At 44.0% G+C, this 27,486-nt stretch overlaps 1 protein-coding gene across 1 annotated transcript in view; it reads right to left on the minus strand.

Annotated features, from left to right (window-relative positions):
- The window catches only part of LOC121290869, a 77,741-nt gene that overhangs the window by 18,939 nt on the left and 31,316 nt on the right, over positions 1 to 27,486 (minus strand). The window contains exons 3-5 of the mRNA XM_041211891.1: positions 9,768 to 9,854; positions 8,319 to 8,408; positions 5,880 to 5,955 (exon numbers count right to left, since the gene is read on the minus strand). Coding sequence (XP_041067825.1) covers positions 5,880 to 5,955; positions 8,319 to 8,408; positions 9,768 to 9,854 — 253 coding nt within the window. The remainder of the gene's footprint in view (positions 1 to 5,879; positions 5,956 to 8,318; positions 8,409 to 9,767; positions 9,855 to 27,486) is intronic.

The raw sequence follows: 27,486 nt of genomic DNA on the forward strand, positions 1-27,486 counted from the left end.
ACTTTTACAACATGAATTACAAGGTGTATCAGTACAAACAATGAATATTACAATCATTGGCAGACATTCATTTTAAGCTGTACATCCCGAGGGACTCTTTACAGTTCCCAGCCTCTCAGTGCGCTGTGGCAGAAATGTCTTAGGCAGCGACACTTCCCCATTGTGCCTTTGAGGCAGCTGCCCCAAGCTTTAATGCATCCCTCAGCACGTAGTCCTGCACTTTGGAATGTGCCAGTCTGCAACACCCGGTCAGGGACAACTCTTTGTGCTGGAAGACCAACAAGTTACGGGCAGACCAAAGAGCGTCTTTCACCGAATTGATGATCCTCCAGCTGCAGTTGATGTTTGTCTCGGTGTGTGTCCCTGGGAACAGCCCATAGAGCACAGAGTCCTGTGTCACAGAACTGCTTGGGATGAACCTCAACAGAAACCACTACATACCTCTCCAGACCTTCTTTGCAGAGGCACAGTCTACAAGGAGATGAACAATGGTCTCTTCCCCACCACAGCCACCTCAAGGGCAACGTGCAGAGGGGGTGAGACTCCTGGTGTGTAGGAAGGATCTGACAGGGAGGGCTTTTCTCACCACCAGCCAAACTATGTCTTGGTGCTTGTTGGAAAGCTCTGATGATGAGGCATTCTTCCAAATGACTTTGACAGTCTGCTCGGGGAACCATCCCACCGGGTCCACCCCCTCCTTTTCCCTCAGGACCTCGAAGACGTTATGTGCTGACCACTGCCTGATGGACTTGTGGTCAAAGGTGTTTCCCTGCATAAATTTTTCCACGAGGGACAGGTGGTATGGCACGGTCCAACTACTTGGAGCGTTCCACGGCAGCGTGGCCAGACCCATCCTTCGCAACACCGGGGACAGGTAGAACCTCAGCACGTAGTGACACATGGTGTTTGCATACTGAGGGTCTATGCACCGCTTGATGCAGTCACACACAAAGGTGGCCATCAATATGAGGGCGATGTTGGGCACGTTTTTTCCCCCCTTTATCTAGAGGCTTGTACATCGTGTCCCTGCGGACTTGATCCATTTCGACCTCCAGATAAAGCGGAACATGGCTCGGGTGATCGCCACCACGCAGGAGTGTGGAATGGGCCAGACCTGTGCCACGTACAGCAACAGCGAGAGTGCCTCACACCTGATGACCAGGTTCTTACTCGCAATGGAGAGGGAGCGTCACTCCCACATGCCCAGTTTCTTTTTCACCATAGTCACTCGCTCCTTCCAGTTTCTAACGCATGCCCTGGTCCCTCCGAACCATATCCCCAGCACCTTCAGGCCATCTGGCCTGACAGTGAAGGGGACAAAGGATCAGTCAGTCCAGTTCCCGAAGAACATGGCCTCGTTCTTCCCACGATTTACCTTGGCTCCTGAGGCCAGTTCAAACTGATCGCAGATGTTGATTAGTCTGCGCACCGACAGCGGATCCGAGCAGAAGACGGCGACATCGCCCATGTACAGGGAGGCTTTGATCTGAGTGACTCCACTGCCTGGGATCGTCACTCCTTTTATGCCCGGATCCTTCCTGATGGACTCATGCAACACATGAAAAGAACAGGTGAGAGAGGACAGCCCTGCCTGACTCCAGATTTAATAGGAAAGCTATCTGATTCCTACCCATTGATTGAGACTGCGCTACTGATGTTAGTGTAGAGCAGTTGGATCCAATTGCGAATTCCATCCCCAAATCCCATTTTGGAGAACACATCCACCATGTAGGTGTGCGAAATTCTGTCCAAGGCCTTCTCTTGATCCAGGCTGATGAGGCAGGTGTCCACACCCCTGTCCTGTACATAGGCAATCGTATCCCTGAGCAGCACGAGGCTGTCAGAGATCTTCCTGCCCGGCACAGTGCAGGTCTGGTCAGGGTGGATCACCAATTCCAGAGTGGATTTGACCCGACTGGCGATGACCTTGGACAGAATCTTATAGTCCACATTCAACAGTGAAATGGGTTGCCAATTTCTCATTTCCTTCCTTTCCCCCTTGTGCTTGTAGGTTAGGGTGATAATGCCTTTCCTCATGGATTCTGACATGCTGCCGGCCAGGAGCATACTCTCGTACACTTCTAGCAGGTCCGGGCCGATCCAGTCCCACAGAGCTGAATACAACTCCGCTGGCAAGCCGTCGCTTCTGGGAGTTTTACTCTTCTCGAAGGACTCAAGGGCCTTAGTCAGTTCATCAGGAGTTAGCGGTTTGTCCAGGCTCTCCCGTGTACTGTCGTCTAAGACCTCCGTGATAGAGGACAGGAAGGACTGGGAGGCTGTGCTGTCTGTGGGCGTCATACAATCCGGCATAAAAGGATTTGCTGATCCTCAAAATGTCAGATTGAGATGAATTTACTGAGCCATCTTCTTCCTTCAGGCTGCTGATCACAGAGCTCTCTCTGTGTACCTTTTGGAAGAAAAAACGTGAGCACGTCTCATCCTGCTCCATGGAGCGGACTCTGGACCGGAAGATGATCTTGGAGGCCTCCGAGGCAAAGAGCGAGGCTTGCTGGCTCTTTACCTCTTGGAGTTCCTCATTGACATCGACCCCCATTGACTGCAGCCAGAGCAGATTCTGCATGTTTTTCTGGAGTCGGGACATTTCCCTCTGTTCCTTTCTAGCTTTCTCGGTGCCTTTGAGGATGAAAAACCTCTTGATGTTTCCCTTGTTCGCTTCCCACCAGTGTATCAGTGACTCAAAGAGGGGTTTCATGGTTCTCCAACCTTTGTAATCCCTCTTGAGCTCCTCAATGTTCTCTGGGGTCAGCAGTTGCACGTTTAGCTTCCATGCCCCCCTGCCCACCCTCTGGTCCTTCTCTAAGTGACAGTCAGCCAGTAGGAGGCAGTGGTCAGAGAAAAACACCGGCTTGACGTCGATGGATCTGACTGCGAATGCACGGGACACAAACAGGAAGTCTAAGCTGGAACAGATGGACCTCTCCGGCCGTGACCAGGTGCATCTACGCTGTGCTCCATCTGCAGGGTAGCTGAAGACGTCATGCAGCTTGGCATCCCTAACTGTTTCCAACAGGGATCTGGATGCAGCGTCCAATCTGCTGTCAGCCCTGCCGGATCGTCCAGCCACATCGATGATGCAGTTGAAGTCCACGCCCAGAATGACCGGCCTGGAGGTCGCCAGCAGCAGTGGGAGCTGCTGAAAAACCTCCAGCCGCTCAGCCCCTTGTGACAGGGCATAGACGTTAATTAACTGGAGTGGAGCATTCTTGTACATTACGTCTGCTACGAGGAGGGGCCCGGCCACCACCTCCTTAACCTCGGAGACGGTGAAGTTGCCTTTCCACAGCAGAATACCCAGGCCGGAGGAACGAGGGTCATTTCCTCCCGACCAGATCGATGGCCCATGGGACCACCATCGTGACCACTGCCTGTAGGAGCTGAGGTGTGGTATCGCACACTCCTGCAGAAACAACAGGTCAGCTTTGACCTTGGCAAGGTAATCCAAGGTCGCAACACATCGTGTAGTAGATTTAATGCTACACACATTTATGGATACAATCTCTAAACCCATTTTAAAGCATTTATTCTCTTACCAAACCTGTTGTCTCTGAGAGGCCCAGATATTTAGTGTGCTCCTTCATGCCTGTAGTGTGCTCACATTGCCTTACTTTGGATGGGCTGAGGAAACTGCCCTGAACCTCCCCATTGGGAGTGTTCTGCTCGGGTGGCATCTGGGGGTCCGTGCAGAGAGCGGGGTTTGAAATGACCTTCGTTGGAGAAGCTTCTCCAATCCTCTCCCCCTCTGGGGCATTGCTGCTCCCAGCTTCCCGGAGCTGGGGTGCGCTGAGCGCCTCACTGCTCCCAGATTCCTGGGGCTGTGGTACACTGGCCTCTTTGGGTTGTGGGCAAAGTTGGGGTGCGCTGGTCTCCTCATTGTCTCCAATGTTCTGGAGCTTGGTTGTCTCGTCCTCCAACTCCCTAGCGTTTTGCAGCTTCTTCTGTCGGTGCCTCCCTGGCCCTTCTTAGTCCGAAGAGCTGCTGCTCTTGTTATCCGTGTCAGATGAAAGACGCCTCTTGCCTCTTGTTTGGGAAATAGCTTGGTTCCTTCTTAGCCCCTTCTTCCTTTTGGCTCTCTTCACCAGCTGCCACTCCCCCTGCTGCTTTCCCACTGCTGCCTCCTCCTCCATTGATTCGCTCTCCTGAGGAGTGGGAGGTTCAGGGGGCACTGTTGTTGATTAGCTGTCTGTTGCCCCAATCTTTTCCTCCATCTTATAACTCTCTGTGTCCTCCTTTGTCCCCTGGTTCTCCCTGGGGGCCTTGGTGGTTAGAGTGACACGAGGCATTTCTTCTGCTTCCCCCTCGTTGGCTTTGGCTGCCTGTGCATAGGTATGGCAATGTTTGGGGCAGGTCCTGTAGAGGTGACTTGCCTCGCCACACAGGTTGCAGCACTTAGCCTGTTTGCGGTCTTTTGTCTGGTGCCCTTCCTGTTTGCAGTTCTTGCAGAGGACGGCGCTGCAGTTGGCCGCCACATGACCAGCCTTGCCACATGAGCGACAAAGTTTGGGTTGGCCAGCATAGACAAGGTAGCCACGGCTTCCCCCGATAGTGAATCTGGAAGGAGGGTGGAAGATGGCTCCCTTACCATCGGTCTTGAGCGTGACCTTAACCTGGCATTTGCATGTCCAGATCCCCAAATCGTCTCTAACCGCGGTGCAGCTCCCAACCTTATCGAAGTACCTGGTGAGGAAGGTGAGCACGTCGGTGACAGGGACGAAGGGGTTGTAAAGATACACCGTTGCTACCCGGTCCCGTTGCAACGGCAGAGCAAAGAGCGGCCCCGCCGTCAGGATCTTCATCTCCGGCAGGTCTCTCTTCTCCTCAAACACCTCAGGAACTTGACGCAAGCTGCCACTTGCTTGAACGTTACATCAAAAAATCCAGCGTTGGGGAAGTCCTGTAGGCAGTAGATCTCCACAGCCTCGAAACCACACACCTTGAATAGGATCCTCTTGGTGAAAAAGGTCCGATCCATAACTATTCCTTCTTCGCTGCCCTTCACCATGGCTCAGATGATGTTAGGTACCCCATTGTATGGGGTTTGATTGGTTATAGCCATTGCTGGATGACCTTTCCCTGGCAGAAACGCGATCAAGGTCTCTCCCCTGCCAGGTAAGTATCATCATTCTCTTTTTGGCATAGACTGGGTGGTAAAATCTAAATGGTTTTTTGATGAAGAGTTAAGATGAGGAGATTAAGGATTCATCTGATGCCCTTTTATAAATATTCCATTCTAAGTAAATTAGGGTACCAATTCCACTATTTTTACAGGGTTAAGTTTGCGAATATGAAAAAAGTTACATAAATAATTGACTTAGTTTTTTTTAGTCCAGGGTCATCAGCTTATTATTGATATTTTGAATATTTATATAAACACTTAGACTTATAGAAATAATAACGAAATTATCCTTATTGCCCTAAGTGCTCATTTTTATTCTGAACTAAGTGGAGAGTAGAATAAACATCAGGCCAAAAATTCCACATAAATGGCTTCCTGTAATGAAAGCATAATATAAAAAGGCATTGGCAGGACAGTGAATAAATAACACATTCATCCCATTGGAAAATCCTCCTGACTCACAATAATTGCACAGCCAATACTTTAATTTTGTCTCTTTTATTTCTGCGTAAAATTAAATTGAATTCTTTGAGGCATTGTAACAGGAATTGTAAATTTGCAATAATATCTCTATTATTGATCTGTACACTCTGGAGGTTCTTTAGACATGTACTTCACTACTGTGATGCCCAAACCATTGGATTCATTGCTACTAATTAATTCAAACTGTCCTTCTGACTTTTGATTTTCAGTAATCTCTTTCCAACGTCCAGTTATAAAATCATGTTATAAACAAAATACTTACCAGATACTTTTTGGGTTATTCCAATTGCCATAAATTGGATAAGTTGTGGTCTGGATTGACAGTGAAGTTCTATTTCCTTTTAAGAAAAAAACAAAACTAGTATATTACCAGAAAAAATTTAAAAGAACAGGTCATAACTAAATACATTGTGAAGGTTGCCCCTCACATGTAGTACAATGCACATTTTATAGATATCTAACATATCATTGCATTCAATGAAAAAGAAAATTGAGGAAAGTGTGGAAAATGGACAGTCTACTCAATGACACTTGTTTTGCATTACCAACCAAGCCCAATCCATCCCCAATATGATCAGAACATTTAAAAACATGAGAACATTTCTAAGACATAGGCCACTCTTAATTTATTTAATTTTCCTAAAAGGTGACTATATATGTGCAAAATTTTCAAGAAGCCAAAACAGCAAATTTCCTCCAGATAATATTGTTTTGCCCTTTTACTATTTCACATTTAATCAACTAGGTCTAACCTGATCCTTGTAACTTCCATCCCTTCGCTAGACAGATAATTAGCCTACATTTTTTAAATGAGTTAATTTTGGTTTGGCACTAAATGGCTTTGATGAAACTTTATTACATGCATCAGTCTACCATCTTGGACAAACAACAGCTGAATCTCTAGCCTCTGGTAAGAGTTGACTAGTTTGTATTTATGTTCTTTACTTTCGTCATAGTTAAACTTAAAAAGAACACATATCGATATTATGCATTGCTTTCATCATTGCAAAGACTTACATCAGGCTGTTTCCCAAATTCCACAAAACTATACTTAGTTAAGTCAGTTTATTGATATAATTTAGAATATAGGCCCCCCCAAAAAATGTTAAATAATTTTTCTCTGAATCCTTTTCAATACATTTACATCCTCGAGAAGAAAAGGAACAACAATTTTCCATTTTGAACTTAGGTGTTAAGTATTGTCTGGGAGAAGCACACAGAGAAAGATCAAGTTCACTCTGTTACAGGTGTATGATCCTAACTACATGATTCTCTTCCATATGTTCCATTCAGGTACTTATTTAACGCTCAAATGCAAAAGAGGAAAATTTGTCCCAAAGCCGATCATTAATTCACCTATTTGTAAGATAGTCCTGCCAATGTTCTGAAGAGTCAAAATAATCTGCTTAAATTTATAACCCAATGTTTACTGGATGCTTCTGAAGATCTATTTTACAATGCCACCAATAAGATAGCATTGACTGGATATGTTTTAGTTGATTTAATACTGTTGCTGTTTTAGCTCAGATTTTGGAGACCAGAATCCATGAACTAGGTCCATATTCCAGAAGGTAAACAATTAGACCTTTTCTGGGCCTGTGAGTCTGCCAAAGGGATAAAGCAGCCAACATTTAGCAGCATAAAGTTTGGAAGGTGGCACATGGATAAAGAATTCCTGGAATGTAAATAAACAGTGCCGGTATAAATGTGATTTCAGTGTTGGATGCACACCCATTCTTTCATTTTCACTGCTGTCAAAGGATATTCATCCATTATAAAAACATGAATCTTTTCACTTACCAGTATGATTTTCCCTAGCTTACTTCACACTTAAAATCTCTTATTGCCATTTTACTGTCATATTGATTGAGAGGATTTTATTTACGTTAAGTCACAGAGGAAAATTAGTTCAAGTGGTGGAAGTGAATGTTTAAGGTGGCGGATGGAGTGTAAAGTGAATATTTAAAGTGGTGGATGGGATTAACCAATCTGAGGTTAAGGTTAATTTCAATTGGGGGCAGATGTCTTTTGTTTTTTTTTTCTATATGCAACATCATAAACAAAGGAGGAAGATTTTGTATGTTTTTTTTCACAGAAACATTAGAAAGAGACCAGATTTTGTTAGAGATAGTGATCAGAGGCAATCTTTCCACTCTGTTTACAGTTGTCAATACATTGGTGATCATTCACTATGATTTACTATATTAAAAACAGGAAATATGTCTTCTTTGTTGGCAAAGCATAGCAAGAATTTTGACCTGGGAATGTATAATGCTGGTACAAGGATTTTTATCACTATGGATAACAAAATTGTAAATTCTTTCTATGATATTAATTGTGATTTTGGTTTCATTGAGAAATCTTCTCTGACAGTGTGTAAAATGGAACCATTCCATTTTGCTTCATTGAAATGTCAAACCTCACTTAACACAAAAATTAATCACATTCTTTTCCAGAAAAGTACACATGCAAGAAGATGTGTTTGGACTTCTTCCTTATGGTGTCACTTTAAGAAGATTTCTAAGTGAAATGTATATTCTCTAACTACCTTTGCCTATAACTTTAAGGCAAAGCTCACAGGAACAAGAAATGGCTACTGAGACATTAGTAGCTAAGGAGTACAACTTAAACTGTTAATATTTAGGAATATTTTATAAAATATATCAGTACCTTTCTCTTTTATAGAGCTTCACTTGCTTACCTGATGATGTTGCTTTTCCAGTTAATTTCCTTGCAATCCAAGTAATCAGAACAAGTATTATCACTCCAAATATGGGTCCAATGATTGATACTATTATTATAAATAACATATGTAGTAGTAATGAATAATACTCTTTATTTATCAATTAACAAACAAAATTCACTTCAGGAAAGACACTTTATTCAAAGAGATAGCTTTAATAATTAGTTTCTTATATATTTCCTACCTATAATTAAGAGCTTCTTCAGCATGTGTTCATTATGTATTAAAACATATCTCTAGTGTTCACTGTTGCTCGGTAAAATGTTAGTAGTGTCTCTAATGTAAACTGATCTATTATTGAGCACCTGTACATTATTATTGAACAACCAACGATGAAGGGTGAAGGCCCACAATACAGGAAACCATTACAGTTTTAAATGTTTATGACAGAAGATATTAAAGTAAAGCTCCCTTGAGTATAATTGTTTATGTGATCATTATGTCAATGCGTGTAAGTAAGTTTTGAATGCTCAGTACCACAAACTATATAAAGCTTGGTGCAGTCAGGTTTGTGGCTAGGCTGACTAGCAGAGATGCAGGAAGAATTGGTTGGGAAGTCTAGAGGCTGAAACCACTGTAAATCTGACTTCACAGTTTGACATTACTTTTCCCCTGCTTTTCAGCTCCACAGTCTGGGGCTGGTTTCTCTGTTGCAGAATTGAATAGAATTCTGTACATACCTTCAATAAATTAATATATTCAAAATGTATTAAATTTGATACAACAATGCACATTTATGTAAGTATGCAATTATGCAAATATGCAGAGGACCTGTAACAGTTAAGATAAGGGAGAGTTTATTTTACATCTGATGGTTTGGTTTATAAATGTTTCTATTAGGTAATCATTTTCAAAATTACATAATTTTCATTAATGTAACTTTAAACCCCTGATTTGACCAAGTAAATTAGATAATATGATGCTTAAATAACCTCCTGTTCCAACTGCCTTAGTATTACTGGATGCCAGGAATGCAAAGACATTCCTGATATCCAGAATTGCTATGTTAAGAATAACAAGAAATAAGTGCTTTAATGTATTCCCATCATAAGCCCATAATCTGCGTACACCTGCTCAAAAGCAGGTGGACATATTTGATGTCCGCCATCACTCTGGACAAAACTCCCGGAAGCAGCAGTGGAGCTTTAGAGCGAGCAGAATGTTGTTTTCCCAAATATCCCACTCCCACCCACTCAGAAACCATCTGAAAATGGGCAATAATCCAGTACACTAAAGCTTCCAGACCAGCTAGACTTATTTTTCAGGACAACTTTTGTGTGGCTGGTCCCAGAAATTAAAAAAAGATTCAGTAGTGGCTATAAATAAAACTAAGTATCAGGCTGATGTTTCACGAATCACACTGAAAGGAAATTAAACCTCAAGCATATGTACAGTTTATAGCATTACCTGAAATGTATGTTATTGTTCTTGAGTGATGGACTCCTGCAATCGACTGGTTTACTTCAAAAGTCTCTTCGTTTTTGAATTCTAAATCTGTATCAAGAATGAACAAAAGTGTAGTTGTTCAGTTCAGACTGAAACTTCTTTAGTCATTATAAAGTGAAGGAAAGGCAATTGAGAAGGGGAAAGGAAAGAAGAATCTGTCCAGTCCACCTTTACACACAAGGAGTGAGCTAAAAAAATTCATTCTAATTTAAGGGGAAGTGTAGACTTTTACATCCAGTTTATTTTTATTCAACCCACAGACTGTGGCGTTTTATTTCTTTAAAACTGTTTTCCTGTCATCAGACTACGTTATTCCTTCCCTCATCACAACATTGTGGTGTTGTGATCTAATAAACAAAAAATACTCACTATGCTCCTTCCCTGACTAAGGTTCATGAATTCACATTTGAAGCACAACCAGTTCCATAGAAAAGGGAACATGTGCCATCTGAAAGTTCACCATCAGGGAATTCTGCTGCCACCTCTGTACAACAGTTGTTTTTCTATGCTATGCAATAAACATGGGCAGGAGGAGAGCTGTCCCCAAGCATGGGTTATTGCCTTGCAAAGATAGGGGAAAAAAATAAGGAAAAGCCACAAACTATGGCCTTGACCTTTCACTACTTGTATATGTTGTCTGCCCTTATACAATAGAAATGTGGGTCACACGTACTGACAAATCTAAATTTCTGTAGGAACTTGAAATTGTTGTATGATATGTGTGGTTCGGTAGGTCTCAGGAAGAGGTCCTGAGTCTTGTATAGTTTAACGGTAAGCGTTTGTTAATGTGGTAATCTGAAGTACAATACACCTTTAAGAGAATGTGAGCAGATTGACCACATGATTGCATTACCCAATTGCTGTGTAGCGTGGGTTACAATGTTAATCAGTAGTTTAGAACAGGGTCTGGTTTGAGAAGCAGACACATGTTAGTGCTCTGTTACTTATGTTAATAAACAGCATGTTCTTCATCTTACATTGGTCTCCACATCTGCAGTATCTTCTTTACTAACTCACTCACTGGTAGATAGGCGTGCAACTGTGTTTGCTGAGCAAAGCAGCCCGAGAGAAGCAATATAATAGTTAACTACTAGTAACTATATACATATATAGTGTATAAGGTCTAAGCTAGGAGCTGGGTCCATGCTTGCCTCTACACATGTCTCTGTCTAGTACAAGACTGCACCCTAGACTTGGGTCATGTGTTCCTTTACATCGCATTGTGGGCAGCACTGTACCCAGTCCCACATTAACCCTTTCTGTGCTAGACCTTCATACTACAGAAATTATGAGGTATTCTATAAAATCTAATATTGTTTATATCCCAATAGGATATTTATTGGAAAAAACTGTAAAAATCCCATAGGTTTTAAGAAAAAATCATTTCTCTTGGCAAAAATACTTTTTTCATATTGTTGCAAAACAATGTAGGGTTGAAATTATAGAAGGTGGTTCATCCTATGAATTGCTTTAAGACACGAGCTTCATATCAGTGAAGTAGATGAAGGGAGAAATTTTCTAACCCCTAAAAAACACGTGTAGGGATGATTCAAGATTAAACCAAGCTTATTGATTGCATTGCAGGCAAAATGGTAACTTGGTGCTGCCTGCTCTTTTGAATGATGGCTGTGTTAATCTAGTGCTCCTTGTGCTGTGCACTGGCTGCAACCTCAGCAGGGGCTTGTCATTACAAGTGGTTAGCACTGCTTAAAAGCAGCTTGCATCTCTGAAAGGGGTGGTGGATTGTGACTGCAAGAAGGATGGGAGTTTTTTCAAATGTCAATCTGGGCTATAACACTTTGAGAAATTGCTGAACACGAAGCACCCAAGGTTTTCAGACACACACTGGATGTCTTAGTGGAATAGGTGGAAAGGAGAGACATCCTGTGTTTGTAGGAGAGCTGAAGGCCCTCCAGACATATGCACAAGAGGCAGTAGGAACAAGTAAGGGCAGAGGTCAATGCCAGGTGCATTGCTCCAAGAAAATGGATGCTCTGCAGAAAGAAGTTTAACAATCTGACATGTATTGACAAAAAGGGTGGTTTCAATCTTCAAATTACATTTTATACAAACTGCACCATTAACCTCATTTATCACTTAATTCACAACATCCCCATCACCCATCTACCAACAATTTCTTATCAACCAGTATTCAACACATTTTAATTAATATGATTTACCTCAGCCTCATGTTCTTAGCATGATTGCAATCTTGCATGCATAACTAATAGCTCACAAACTAGTAGCTATTCGCCATGACAACCACATCATCCAAACATATTGCAGGACACTAACCGACACTCTTCTCTCTTTCTTGCATGAGAAGCTGGCATTTAACATCAGACAGAGGCAAACAACCAGAGGAAGGAAAACATACCTGCCCATGGAAAAGACTCCATGCTGGCCATCATTGGAAGAGGCATCACTGGGCCTGTAGTCACTGGCAGGGCAAGAGGGATTAATGATAAAGGCATCTTTTGTACCTACTCCTCTTCTCTCATTCCACTTATCCTTTGTCCCATAATGCCTTCTCGCTCACAAGTTTCGGATGATGTAATTGTGCATTTTTCACTTTCTCATCTCCTCTTAACAGAACTCAACACTTGTTGTCAGGTACCCAAGATCTGAAACCTTACCAGTCAATAAAGGAAGAGAAAGCAAACATTGAAAAAGAAGATATGCTGGCATTTATTCCTACACGCATACCTACTAGTCCAGAGACTGATCCTGCGCGTCATTTAGAGGCTAAAATAGAGGAGGGATCTGCACATGGTGAGATACTGGGCACAAGCGTGCAAGTACCAGGGCCGAAGAAAAGGATGGTGTAAGTGCCAGCTTGCTCGAGCGTGAGGTTGCACACTAGCTCTGCTGCTGAGAAGTCAGATGAGGACTTCAATAGGCCAGGCTTCAGAAGAAGGGTGTTCATAACCAAATGCTTAGTGCACTGGAAATTCTGCCAGAAAGTTTGCACACATTGTCAAGGAAGATTGTGGAGTCCAATTCTAATTTGGCATTGGGCTTTGCATAGAGCTTGAAGCTTACCCTTTCTGGGGCTGAATAGGTGATCACCACCATCATCACAGTTGTGATACCCATCATGATGGATTGTGTGACAGCTGATGTTGCAGCTTCCATGCAGCACACACAGCTTCCATCAAAAGTGTAACTACTGTAAGTGGAGCTCAAACTTCTACCACCTTGGCCTTGGGTGCCACTGTTCAAGGGGACTCCAGAGGCAGCACAACACTCTCTCACTCTAGGATTGTTGAGAAACTGCCCCTGGGGAGTGACAGTGGCTTCATGGAGTACAAACCTCCAACTGTCTCTCAGGATGACAGTATTCCTACTGCTTTCCCTGCCACTCCACTGGTGCCTTTGCTGCTGCCTCTCAGCCAGTCAGCAGCAAAGGCCAAGATGGTACAGTCTGAAGCCAGTCCACCTTGGCCCAGAGCAACTCAGTGTTACCCTCCAAGGCCACCTGATGTCTCCTCCACTGAAAGTCACTTTCCACCAACCATAGTGTGGCCACTGAGGAAGCACCTTGTAGGAACACCAGGGTAGGCAGAAGCACATGGAAGACAGACACTACGGAATTACACAAGTTTGATTAGCTTATTTTCATGAGCAGTATGTCATGATTGAGTTCATAAAATTGAATTAAAGGCTGTTGGTGAATGGGGAGGTGCGGTTGACGTTACTGGTCATTCTCACGAATTATTTGATCACATTGAGGTCAGGCAAAGAGGTTATCTATGCTATAGCCATTCTTTCTCTTCCTCTCTCTTCACTTTTTGTGCACTTCCTCCTTTATCCCACTTGCACTTCCTTTTCCTCCTCTTCTTTCTTTTGCTTCAAGTCTCAGTTTTTCACCTGAAAGACGGTTGTGGGGGCTCCCCATTCACCAACAGCCTTTAATTCAATTTTATGAACTCAGTCATGACATGTGGCTTATGAAAATAAACTAATCAAATTTGTGTAATTCCTTAGTGTCTGTCTTGCATGTGCTTTTGCCAACCTTCATAATAGACTGGCTGTGCTGAATGCACCACACTATCACATATATTGATACCCCAACAAATGTGTAAGGCAGGGCTCCTCCTCCAGAGCAGGTCAGGCAGGGAAAGCCTTGATGAAAATATAGAGGAGCTCTATACTGTTTCTTGTGGCTGTATGTCTCTCATGGTAGTCCTGCTGTAAATATGAGTGTGGAGCCAGGAGCAGAGTCACGAGTAATGTCATCTGTAGATAAACTTGTTGCTCAGTAGCCAGTCTTTGACTTGCCATGGTGTGTCAAATACAAATGAAACAAAGGACTGCCACAGAATGAAGGAATCATGACCACTGCCAGGATGTCTGGCATTCATCTGCATGATGCTTTGCTTGTAGTGACACACTCAGGGAGTGGAATCACATTTGGTTCATGAAAATGGCTAAGTTTACCTGAGGCACATGCAAGCCAATTTATGTGCAGTCAATAGCATCCTGTACCATGGGGAAGTCTGCAAACCATTGAAAGTTTCCACCTGTTTGTCTCAGTCAAGAGGGAATGAGATGAAGCTGTCTCTCTGTGTATTGACAGCCTCAGTGACCTCCCTTGTACAACAGCGCACTGCAGCCTGTGAGATGCTGGTTTTGTTCCCAGCAGGAGCCTGGAAGGAGCCAGACACATAAAAATTAAGAGCAACAGTCACCTTGATAGCCACAGGCAATGTGATCCTTGCCCTGCTTTGAATTGTGGCTGCAGCCGTTGTATAGATTTCAGTCACAACCTCTTTGGTGAAACAAAGACATCCCCTGCATTGGTCCTTGCTGAAGTTGAGGTAAGCAAATTGCTCCAAGAGTTTCAACAGATAGGGATTCCTGTTGGAACCCTTCTGCCTCTTCACCTCTTCCCTCTTCTAATAGTTTGTTCTGTTCTGCATGACCGCCCTTAAATTTCATAGCCATGTTCTATTCATAGAAGAAATTCTGCCAGAACATCCATGTCTGGAAGCAACTTTATGCAACAGAAGTTTTTAAGTCAGCACAAAGCACTTCAACACCAGCCAGACCACTCCTACAGATGAATTAAATTATAGTCAGGAATAGGAAAGCTCCAAAAATATTTACAATTGCACCAGCAGCCCAAAAAAAAAATGCAGCAACTAGGTTATGAGAGGTTCATGATTCCTTTAAATAATGCTGGTGGGCAATGGTGGTCTTTCATTTCATTTACAGCATGATCAGCTGTGCAAGTTAAGATAGGGCCTAGGATGGGTATCAAATCAACTATGAACACTAATTGATGTCATAATTTTGCTGTTCTGTTTGCTGCCTGTGTTTATTTTTTATTCTTTCATCGGATGTGGACATTGCTGGCAAGGACAACATTTTTTGCCCATCCCTAATTGCCCTCAAGAAGATGGTGGTGAGATGCCTTTTTGAACTTTTACTGTACGTCTGGTGTAGGTACGCTCACAGCATTGTTAGGAAGGATGTTCCAGGATTTTGATCCAGTGACAGTGACGGAATGGCAATATTAGTATTAGTCAGTATTAATATTGAAATGGTGTTGGGGAAATTGATGGGATTGAAGGCCGATAAATCCCCAGGACCTGATAATCTACATCCCAGAGTACTTAAGGAAGTGGCCCTAGAAATAATAGATGCATTGGTGGTCATCTTCTGAGATACTATAGACTCTGGAACAGCTCCTACAGATCGGAGGGTAGCTAAGGTAACCCCACTATTTAAAAAGGGAGGTGGAGAGAAAACAGGGAATTATAGACCAGTCAGCCTGATGTCAGTAGTATGGAAAATTCTAGAGTCCATTATAAAAGATTTAATAGCTGAGCACTTGGAAAACAGTGGCAGAGGGAAATCATGCTTGATAAATCCCTGGAGTTTTTTGAGGATGTAACTAGTAGAGTTGATGAGGGGGAGCCAGTGGATGTGGTTTATTTGGACTTTCAAGAAGGCTTTTGACAAAGTCCCACATAAGAGATTAGCATGTAAAATTAAAGTGCATGGGATTGGGGGTAGTGTATTGAGATGGATAGAAAACTGGCTGGCAGGCAGGAAACAAAATTAGGAATAAACGGGTCTTTTTCCGAAAGGCAGGCAGTGACTAGCAGGGTACCGCAGAGATCAGGAATGATTTAGATGAGGGAACTAAATGTAATATCTCCAAATTTGCAGATGACACAAAGCTGGGTGGGAGGGTGAGCTGTGAGGAGGATGCAGATATGCTTCAGTGTGATTTGGACAAGCTGAGTGAGTGGGCAAATGCATGGTAGATGCAGTATAATGTGGATAAATGTGAGGTTATGCACTTTGGTAGCAAAAACAGGAAGGCAGATTGTTATCTGAATGGCTGTAAATTGAGAGAGGAGAATGTGCAACGAGACCTGGGTGTTCTCGTACACCAGTTGCTGAAGGTAAGCATGCAGGTGCAGCAGGCTATAAAGAAGGCAAATGGTATGTTGGCCTTCATAGCAAGAGGATTCAAGTACAGGAACAGGGATCTCCTGCTGCAATTATAGAGGGCCTTGGTGAGCCCACACCTGGAATATTGTGTGCAGTTTTGGTTTCCTTATCTGAGAAAGGATGTTCTTGCTATAGAGCGATTTCAGCGAAGGTTTACCAGACTGATTCGTGGAATGGCGGGACTGACATATGAGGAGAGATTGAATCGGTTAGGATTATATTCACTGGAGTTCAGAAGAATGAGGGGGGATCTCATAGAAACCTATAAAATTCTAACAGGACTAGACAGGGTAGATGCAGGAAGGATGTTCCCGATGGTGGGGGAGTCCAGAACCAGGGGTCATAGTCTGAGGATATGGGGTAGACCATTTAGGACTGAGATGAGGAGAAATCTCTTCACCCAGAGAGTGGTGAGCCTGTGGAATTCACTCCCACAGAAAGTAGTTGAGGCCAAAACATTGTATGTTTTTAAGAAGGAGTTAGATATCGCTCTTGGAGCGAAAAGGATCAAAGGACATGGGGAGAAAGCGGGAGTAGGCTATTGAGTTGGATGATCAGCCATGATCATAATGAATGGCGGAGCAGGCTCGAAGGGCTGAATGGCCTACTCCTGCTCCTGGTTTCTATGTTTCTATATAGTTCCAAGTCAGGATGGTCTGTGGATTGGAGGGAAACTTGCAGGTGGTGGTGTTCCCATGCGTCTGCTTGCCATGCCCTTCTAGATGATAGAGGTTGTAGGTTTGGCAGGTGCTGTCAAAGGAGGCTTCGCAAGTTGTTGCAGGGCATCTTGTAGATAGTACACAGTGCTGTCACTGTGTAATGGAGGAAGTAAATATTTAAGGTAGTGGATGGAGTACCAATCAAGGGGCTATTTTATCCTGGATGTTGTCAAGCTTCTTGAATATTACTGGAGCTGCACTCATCGAGGCAAGTGGTGGGTATTCCATCACATTCCTGATTTGTAGACACTGGAAAGGCTTTGGAGAGTCAGGAAGTGAGTTACTTTCTGCAGGATTCCCCACCCCTGACCTGCTCTTGTAGCTACGTTACTTATACAGCTGGTCAATTTCTGGTCAATGGTGATCCCCAGGATATTGATAGTGGGGGATTCAATGATGGTAATGTCATTGATTGTCAATGGGAGATGGTAGATTCTCTCTTGTTGGAGGTGGTCATTGCCTGGCACTTGTATGACGTGAATGTTATTTGCCACTTATCAGTCCAAGCCTGACTGTCCAGGTCTTGCATATGGACACGGACTGCTTCAGCATCTGAGGGGTTGCAAGTGGTGCTGAACATTATGTAATCATCAGTGAATGTGGAGAGAAGATCATTGATGAAGCAGCCAAAGATGGTTAGCCCCAGATCACTACTCTGGAACTCCTGCAGAAATGTCAAGGGGCTGAGATGATTGGATCTAACGACCACAACCATCTTCCTTTGTGCTAGACATAATTCCAATCAGTTTAGAGACTTCCCCTTGATTCCCATGGACTTAAATTTTGCCAGGGGTCCTTGATGCCACACTTGGTCAAATGCTGTCTTGATGTTAAGGGCAGCAACTCTCACCTCACATCTTTTCAGCAATTCTGTCCATATTTGGACTAAGATTGGACCATGGGCAAGAGCCAAATGGACCTAGAAGAATCCAAACTTAACAATGACTATTCACTAATGCTGTGTAAATGCCATTTGGTAACACTGTTGACGACACCTTCCTTACTTTGCTGATGTTAGAGGGTAGACTTATGGGGCAGCACTTGGCCAGATTGGAATTGCTCTGTGTTTTTGTAGACAGGATATACCTGAGTAATTTTATACATTGTTGCATAGATGCCAATGTTGTAGCTGTACTGGAAATGGTTGGCTACATACGTAACTAATTATGGTGCACAAGTCTTAGTACTATAGCCAGAATGTTGTCAGGGCCCATAGCCTTTGCTCTATATCCAATGCAGTCAGCCACTTCTTGATATCACATGAAACAAATCAAGTTGGCTTAAGGCAGGCTTCTGTGATGCTGTGGTACTCAGGGGGAGACCAAGATAGATCATCCACTTGGCACTTCTGGCATGTTCGGCGCGTATGGGCTGTTACGAGCATGAGACTTTACAAGACGGTTATGTCTTAAAATATTTCCTGTAACTTAAGGTAAAACAGAATGTTCTGGTTAGTGGGTCTTGTGGTCATACTACACCTCTGCATGGAGGAAGGCCAATGTGACCTCATTATCATAGAGAAAGAAACCCTGAAAAACAGGTGATAGTTTTCACAACTTAACACAGAAAAAAGGATAGCTTCTCTTTGGAAACAAAGAGCAGAGAGAGAGAGGGGGGGGGGGGGACAATGCAGTTATTGCTTGAAGAATAAGAAAATACTTTTTGTGTTAGCAACTAAACAGAATGTTGGTGAGAGCTGGGGGTTCTCTATTCAAACAGAAAAAGATGGAACAGAGTGGACTCGTGAAGATTTAAGGAACAGGGAGTTGCCGAGAGGTGGGTCTTGCTGGTGGAAGATAGTTCTGGAATAATTAGGCTGAGAGGAACGATATTTGGAGAACACTGGATGATTCAAGATGGCACACCAGGGAGAAGTGAGCCTGCTGGAAAGCTGGGAGTAACATGGGATTTGATCATGCAATGCCATATATCTGCCAGAGGTGCAGTGCACAGCAAAAGGAGTTGCAAGCCAATCTGGATTGTGTTAATTAATGCAAAAGTACCTTTTCTTTAGCTTGTTTTATTAGTTGTCTGTTTAGTAATGTTTGATATATGTTGATTTTAGTTTGTTTGTTACAGTAAGAATCTCAAAACATGAAATCTTGACCCTGGGTTTATTTCTGTCAGTTGTTGGGAATTTCTAGGACTCTATGGGGATGATAACAGCGCACAAACGTCTTTGCCAAAAATTGTGTCCAGCGCACTTCTTGTCAGAAGAATGCATATGCATCTCAGACCCCCTTTTCAAATATTAGGACAAAGCCTAGTACCTAAAAATTGGGTGCTACACAGCCCAATTTCTCCATCTGATATCTTTGTTCTTAGATTCCATGATTTTTTTTAACTAAGCTTCATATATATTACAAACCAGCAGAGGCCTGAAGATGTGTCTAGTCTCAGGTTAAATTCCACAGATTAAACATTTATTGAAGGCTATCATGGATGCCCCTTGTGAAATTAATTCTAAGAGGTTTGTTCCAGGTGGATAGGGTTTTACTGCACAATTGTACTGTTAATTAGGAATAGCACACTTCAGAAGAGCTGAGGTTCAGTGCGTATAAACGTGAATGTTAATATTGGAGACTGTCATTCCCTGGTTTTAACTGAATTGTGTGGGGAAAAGAAAAGGGTCTCCATAACTGCTAATGAATTGTTGGAGCTTTTCCAAACAGGATAGCATGAATATTTTGAATGTTTCTATATTTGACACAAATATTTTTCTATTCCACATTCTATGTCTTACAGGATAATATTGCTTACCATTTCAATCAAAATTCCATAGCATGAGGCCTGAGAAATTTTAACACCTACGCTTTGTTTGCATAGGCCCTGTCAATTTCCTACCCAAATCTAGCAGAAAGTGATTGGTGGTCAACAGGCTGGAGTGAAATATTGGATGGTAGGAGGTCCCACCCAAGAACCTGAAGGAGGAGGCCTTGACTCACAGGTAAGTAGTTTAGTCAGAAGACCCTTGCTCTCAGCAGGGGATGGATGGTGGGCTGAAGTGGGGAGCCCAGAGCAGGAGGAGACCCAAGAATTCCTTATGCAGCCTGGAGGCCTTTGAGTGGGTATCCCTCCCGCTTGTTCAGAAGAGCAGGTTAAGACTGCAACCCACAGGAAGACCGCAGAATTGATGTGGGTTAAATGCATGACATGGATCATTTACACTGCCCATGAAGGAAGCTGGGAAGGAAGGGTGATAGTTGATCCTTTGGAACTTAACATTTTTTACCTAACAACAGAGGAAAAGCATTTCTTTCCCCAATATTAATTAAATTGTGGGAATGTGTAGCTTCTAAATGTGAAGATTTGTAGGAATGATTTTGTTAACAGTAATGAAAATGTAACAGCCATAATAATGATCCTTTAGCACTTCTGAAAGAACTAATCATTATAAGTGTCTAAAAGATCAATATTTTAGCTGTGGAGTAAGCGGTTATACGAGCATGGATGTCAGCGGAGAAAATGACAGTTTAACAATGAGGCCCTGCAAGTGTTGTAAGCACAGTAATGGATTAGCTCAAGCACTTTTTCAGTGGGGTAAAGGACAGACATGCAGAAAAATGTGATAGACAAAGTCAACTGTATCTTCAAATAGTCTGGAAGAATGTGCATAATTTTATAGAAGAAAATGAAAGTAAGGGGGCAATGTTATACGCCAGCACAGACACAATGGCTTGAATGGCCACTTTCTGTGCTGTATCATTCTATGATTCTCTGAAGATTAAAGTTGCAGCACAGGATATATTTAAATTTTTGGGAAGTGACTAATTGTAAAAGGTATTTGCAAAAACCATGTACTGGCAATGAGAATCGTTAGCAAGTACATATATAGAAGTGATAATAGCAGATTTATCCAAATTACATTATAAGTACAATGTTGAGATGGAGAGGTAGAAATTTGTGCCTGTTTTGGGCAGTACGTGCCTGAACCAAGAGGCTCGAAGCTGGCACAGAACTGGCCTTGGGACTCATCAAAATCATCTGGGTGAGCTGCCAGTGCCTGCTGCATCTCCACAGGCTGCTCTCACTTCAGGAGGATTGAATTTTAGGCTGCTTGCCTCACTGGCTGCAGCCTCAGTTAAGAAGACCTAGGTATGGAGAGAAGAGCGTGTGGTTTAGCCCATTGCTGCGGCCACAGGAGTGCTGTGGAACCAGGAAGAACTCTCCTGCTCCTCCTCACTCCTCATTTAAACTTTTAAAAGCTCCTTTTACTTTCTGTTTTTCTGCACCCAAAACAGCAAAATCTGAACATGCATGCTCAAGGGCAGTCAACATTTTGCTCTGCTTTAGCATAGACAAGAGGTCTAACAGCAGTTTTAGGAAGTTGCGCCAGCTGCTTGAAAACTACCCATATTCAATATGGGCCAACTTCAAAATATTTTTATAGCAAACAACATTTTAAGCTTCCAAAAAATGCTAGAGATACTCAGCATATCTGGCAGCATCTGTAAAGATTGTGACAGAGCTAACATTTCAGATCAGAGCTTTCATGATGAAAGGCAATCACCAAAGTCTCATGCATTTAGACTGGTTCTCCGATAGTTCAACTTGCCACTCATGATGAAAGGTCATGAGTGTGAAATGTTAATTCTGTTTCTCTCTCCTCAGATGCTGCCTGATCTGCTCAATATTTTCTCTTTTTATATCTGTTTTCCAGCATTCACAGTATTCTGCTACCCTTTTATCTAATGCTTTATTACTGATTATTCAATAGTTTGTCAATGTAAGAGTGTTCTACAGGAACACTGCTCATTTGTTTTTCTCGCAAAAGTAAACATTTCTATTCAACACACATAAGGAGTCAACTGGCAAGTACATCTAATGGCATTCTTCCCAATGCTTTTCACACCTGACTTCACTCCATCAGTGTTAGAGCATTTTTTTAACCAATAAGCAATTTCCTGTTTACGTTTTAGCTTTCTTCAGTTAGTAAAATAAACCGTTTTTGTGCATTCTAATTGCAACCAAATACCAAAAAATGGCATTTGCATTAACACTACAGCTGGTTGTTTTCTGACATTCCCACAACAACAGCTATTTGTTTTTTTTATGTTGTTCCCTTGACAACCCAACAGTAGCTAGGTGGTTATTGGCAGCAATTGAAAAAAAGTATTCAGGTCGGCTAGAAGCTGCTATGATAGCTAAAGGTTAGGAAGCCTAAAGCTAGTGTTCACAAATGTTTAACTCAATTGAAAACCACAAAACAGCAGGAATAAATATTACAAATATGGTACTACTAAATATTGCAACAATCCAAGCATTAATGTGATTTAGTTGCATATGGAGTGAATTTAATGTAGAAAAATGACCCAAGGCACTTAACAGAGGTGTAACCGGACAGATATGGATGCCAAGCTAAAGAAGTGCACGTTAGGAGAGATGACCAAAAACTCAGGCAAAGAGGTTTTTTTTTAAGAAAGAGCTTAAAGAAGGAGTGGGAGATGGAGAGACAGGGGAATTTAGGGAAGAAATAGCAGAATGTAGGACCTAGGTAGCTACAGGCACAACTGTCAATGCTGATGTGAAGCGAGGGTTGCTGCATAAGAGATTTTCCAACGGCCATATGGAATTGAAGGCAAATTATTGACCTGGTTGGGAAATTGGATGATCAACAGGAGACAAACAATGGGGACGATGGGCAGGTACTTGAATTGGAAGGATGGGCATTATTTAATGGGCCCTCAGGAATGGGTCAGGAGAAGTGGGACGTCCATAAAATGACGAGGGCAGACGAGGGTAGAGTGTTCATTGTCTCCCTGATGCTGTGGAATTTTATCAGCGGTGGGGAAGATGGAGATTGGCCCTCTCACTCAAACTGAGGCCCTTGAGTAATCTCCCTGCTGCTGGCATCTTACCAACGGTTGGGTGGTGGGGGAGGTGGTGAGGGGCTTACTCTCCAGTGCATGGGATGACTGTCCAGTAAAAGCTGGTGGTGTCCTTGTGTTTTTCTTTTGTGGGGAGGCCCTCCTGTTGGAAACCCCGAGGATGCTCCAAAAACAATAGCCACCCCTACGATGCACCCAACACCCCCACCCCAATGCCCTTTTTGGTGACCCCAGCCCCACTTACCAAGGGCTGCATTCATATTATTCATTCTGGCCAGCCCTCTAGGAGGGATGGAAACTCTTAGTGGTAGGATATCATCCCTTAAAGGACTGGAAGCTCCAACAGCAGATCATTAGCTCCATGATTGCCACAGAATCCAGTCTGGGTTCGACAAAGGCTGGCTTGCCACAGTTTTCTGGCATGCGGTCAGGCCAACTATCAGCCCGAAAAGATTAGGCCAAATGTGCCCAGTGGTGTCTGTGTTACAGCCACAACTATTCACCATATATATTAATGATGATGGGATAGAAAGCCACATATCCACATTTGCTGATGGTACTAAGATAGGTGTCATTTTAAGCAGTATATAAAATTAAATGACTAGGAAAACTCTAACAAATGGATATCAATGTAGGCATAAAGGATGGAGCAGGGAACTTTCTAAATGATGAAAATCTAGAAGCAGTGAAGGTCCAAAGAGACTTGGGGATTCAGGCACACATTATTAGAATGTCATAGACCAGTGCAGAAAATAATCAAAAAGGCTAATAGAGTGCTGGCCTTTATATCTGGAGGACTAGAATACAAGGAAGTAGAAGTCATGTTTCAGCTATACAAATCTCTGGTTAGACTATGCCTGGAGCTCTGTGAGCAGTTCTGGGAATCACACTTTAGGAAGGATATATTGGCCTTAGAGGGAGTGGAGTGTAGGTTTACCAGAATGATATCTGGAGTTCAGGTGATAATTTACAAGGAGTGATTATACAAAATAGGGTTGTATTCCCTGAAATTGGAAGGTTAAGGGATGATTTGATCACAGTTTTCAAAATATGAAGGGGAACAAACAGGATAGAAAATTACAGCTGCTGATTGTGGAGTCTAGCAACAGGAGGCATAGGTCGGAATTCTCCCTGAAATGCACAAGGTATGTTAGGTGGGAAAAACAGTGTTCCATGCAATGGCAGCTTTTTGAGGTGAATTGTCCGCTAGGAACATGCCGTTCCGCTGGCGGGTGGCATCTGATTCACCCACCCCTTCGTGACCTTAGTGCTCTCTAACTGTGGCCGCCATATTTATATGGTGCCCCTGCACAGCCCTCACTCTCCCTGTAGCAGCTCCAGTGAAGACATGGCTCCCAAAAGCAGAAAGCACACTGTGCCCAAATTCAGTGACGCCTCATTGGAGTGCCTGTCAAAAGCAGTCAAGGCCTGTCACGATGTCCTCTACCCCCACTCTTGCCACAGGCATTTCACAAAGGTGAACACTACGGCTTGGGAAGCGGTTGTAACAGTGATCAGTGCAAACACCCTGCAGAAGAGGTCAGCCAACCTGTGCAAGAAGAGGATGAACAATCTCATCCATTCCGCCAGGGTAAGTCAACCATCTCATTACTCTCAACTCACACACTGGCAAGCCCATCACATGTTCACATCTCACTTGCTGCCACCTCAAGGGACATCACCAGTCTCGCATGCCCCCACATCTCCATCTGGCCTCATCTCCTCTGGAGTTTGCATCCTAATCCTGTCCAGGGCTCCACTCGCCACCCACACATGTCAAGCATCCTTACCATTTGTCCTCAAATGCGCCTTGCTCACACTCTCTCCATCTGTCTTCATGCAGGACAAGCTGGCTCGCAATAAGGAGAGATCCCATACCAGGGGTGGAGTTCCCGAGATCTAGATTCTCACAGACTTTGAGAACAAAGTCATAGAGCTGACCGCAGAGGATGTAGGCGGTGCTTGCACTGACGGTGAGGTCAGCGGGGCTCAGCCAACTGATCCTGCATTAGAACATCCATCAGACAACTTATACAGTGAGTGATTTTCCCCTGTTCTAGAGTAACCTGCCATGCACTAATAAGAATATATGAACTAGGAGCAGGAGTAGGCCATTCGGCCCTTCACACCTGCTCCACCATTCAATAAGGCCATGGCTGATTTAATTAATTGTAGCCTCCCATCTATCCCCGATAACCTTTTACCCCTTGTTAATTAAGAATCTATCTAGCTCCGCCTTAAAAATATTCAAAGGCTGCTTCCACTGTATTATGAGGAAGAGAGTTCCAAAGACTCACGACCCTCTGAGGGAAAAGATTTCTCCTAATCGCTCTCCTTTCTTTCCTAGGCATCTTGGGAATCTGTCGAGGGCATCCATGAGCCAGATCCTCAGTTCCAGCCATGATGGCACCTCAGATGAGGAACCTGAAGATAGCATCTTTGAAGATCAATCACAGTGCTCACCCACACCCTTCACCAGCTCAGAGACACACACCTCAGTGGTTCTAGAGTAGCCTCAGGGTCACAAACTGGTGAGCACAGCGCACCATCTGTTCCATAACAGACGGAGGAGACAGGGCATCAGAGGTCACCAGCACTCAGAGGACTGCTGGAGGCCAAGATTCTGCTGAGTCCGAGTCTGACGATGAGCCTCCGGACTTGGTCCTAAATCAGTTGCTGGAGCTGCAAAGACAACCATGGGATCATCAAGAAGGAATGTCAGCTGCACAATCTCAGATTGCCATGCACGATGGAGGAGTCCATCTGCCTTCAGTCTGAGGCTATGGTGCTGGCATGCCAATATACTGAGGTCAGTACTGGCAGGCCAGCTCCTGCTGTGGAGACCTTGGTCCAGGACATTGGTACTGCACTGCTGCAGGAGCTGCACTCCAGCATTGTAGCCATTGGTGGCACCCATCAGTGTTAACGTGAGAGGGATGTGGGGCACCTCGATCTCATTCCAGCTGCCCCTTCTCCTCAAGAAGTCAGCCAGAGGCCCTCGGCCAGCCATAGAGAGGAGGATCAGCAGTTCAACACCCCAGGGCCATCCACCCAAGTGATTCGGGGAGTGTCCGGCCGATCCAGATCCCCTCTTCCTATGATCCCATCAGCTCCAGCTCCACAGGCCGAGGAGGGTGCACCTACCTCACAGAAGGACACCCAAAGCAGGCCAGGACCCACCAGGTCTCAGCCCTCCAGAGGACACCCCCCAAGGTCATCACAGACAACAGGGCATATCAGTGAGCAGGCTACTTCCACCTCTGCTCTGGATGTTTGGTGGAGCACCTAGCCTTAGCGGCAGGGTATGGAAAGTGAAGAAAATTCAGTTGCACAGCATTGACACAGGTGTTAACCAAATGTATATAATGTTCAAGCTCCTCCTCATTGGAGGAGATGTGTAGCTCCTCCATCTCATCATCTGCCAAGTCCTTCCCCTTTATAGCGCCAGGCTGGGTAGCATGCAGCAAGCCATGATGATGCATGAGACTCCCTGGGGCTATACTGGAGTGCTCCACCAGTTCAATCCAGACATCGGTATTGCATTTTCGGTGTCCCTATGATGTGTTCCACCAATGTCCATGTTGCAGCATGAGCCTTGTTGTACTTCCTCTCTGCAAGAGGCTGAGGCCACAGCACAGGCGGCACCAGCCACATCCTTTGAGGATAACCCTTGTCCCTGAGGAGCCACCCCTGACTCCTGTGGGTCCCTCGAAGATGTCAAGGGTCTGAGACCTACTCAGGATGTACGAATCATGGATGCTACCTGGGGATCTGACGCACATCTGCATGATAAGTTTGGTTTGGTTGCACAGCAGCTGTACATTGGGTGAGTATTTATCTTTCTGATTGATATACTGACCTGCCTGATTCCAGAGAGCTTTTATAGCCAAATAAATGCAATCGATGGCACCCTGCATATGTGAGAAACCAGAAATCTGCAAAGCCCAGTGCTCTCGCATCCTGGCTTGCTTGATCTCTGTCGAAGGGGACAAAATTCTGGGTCTTTGCAGAAAGGGTGTCTGTGACCTCCTGGATGCATTTGTGGGTGGACGCTTGGGAGATGCTGCAGAGGTCCCAGCCCTGGAATGAACTGGCATAAAAGTTGAGTGCAGCCATCACTTTCATAGCCACTGGCAATAGATGCCCTCCAAGTCCCCGTGGGGACCTACTGTCTCTTGGTCTTGAGGGTTCTGCTCCTCCCTTTGGCAAGCTTCGTGCTTCCATCAATTTCTCCTCATTCTTCCTTCCAGCCTATAAGCAATAATACAGACAGTGATAACACCAGGCTTTATCTTCCTGATGGTCTCCTCACTGCAGTATCACTGAGAAACACGCAAGAGCCTGCATTTGTTGCCAAAGGTCCACTTTCTGTCCCTGCCTGTGGGCTCAAGGACTTTTCACACATGCCAGTGAGTACTGACCCCTGAACTGATGTCCAGTGCAGGGTGTGCATTAACGTTCACCACAAACCTGCTTGCCGGAATCACCCCTCAACGCTGGATTAAGAGCCCACGTTGGCACGCGATTGGAACGACGTGTTTCACAACAGGATTTAAACGATGTGCAGCTGACGACCTGCACCTCGCTCCTGACCCCAAGGTGGGTTTGCATACCTTGCATCGTGCAGCACTTACAGGGGGTCAGGGGTCAGGCTGCGCAGGCTGCACC

Source organism: Carcharodon carcharias, chromosome 18 (genome assembly GCF_017639515.1).
Source record: "Carcharodon carcharias isolate sCarCar2 chromosome 18, sCarCar2.pri, whole genome shotgun sequence".
Lineage (NCBI taxonomy): Eukaryota > Metazoa > Chordata > Chondrichthyes > Lamniformes > Lamnidae > Carcharodon > Carcharodon carcharias.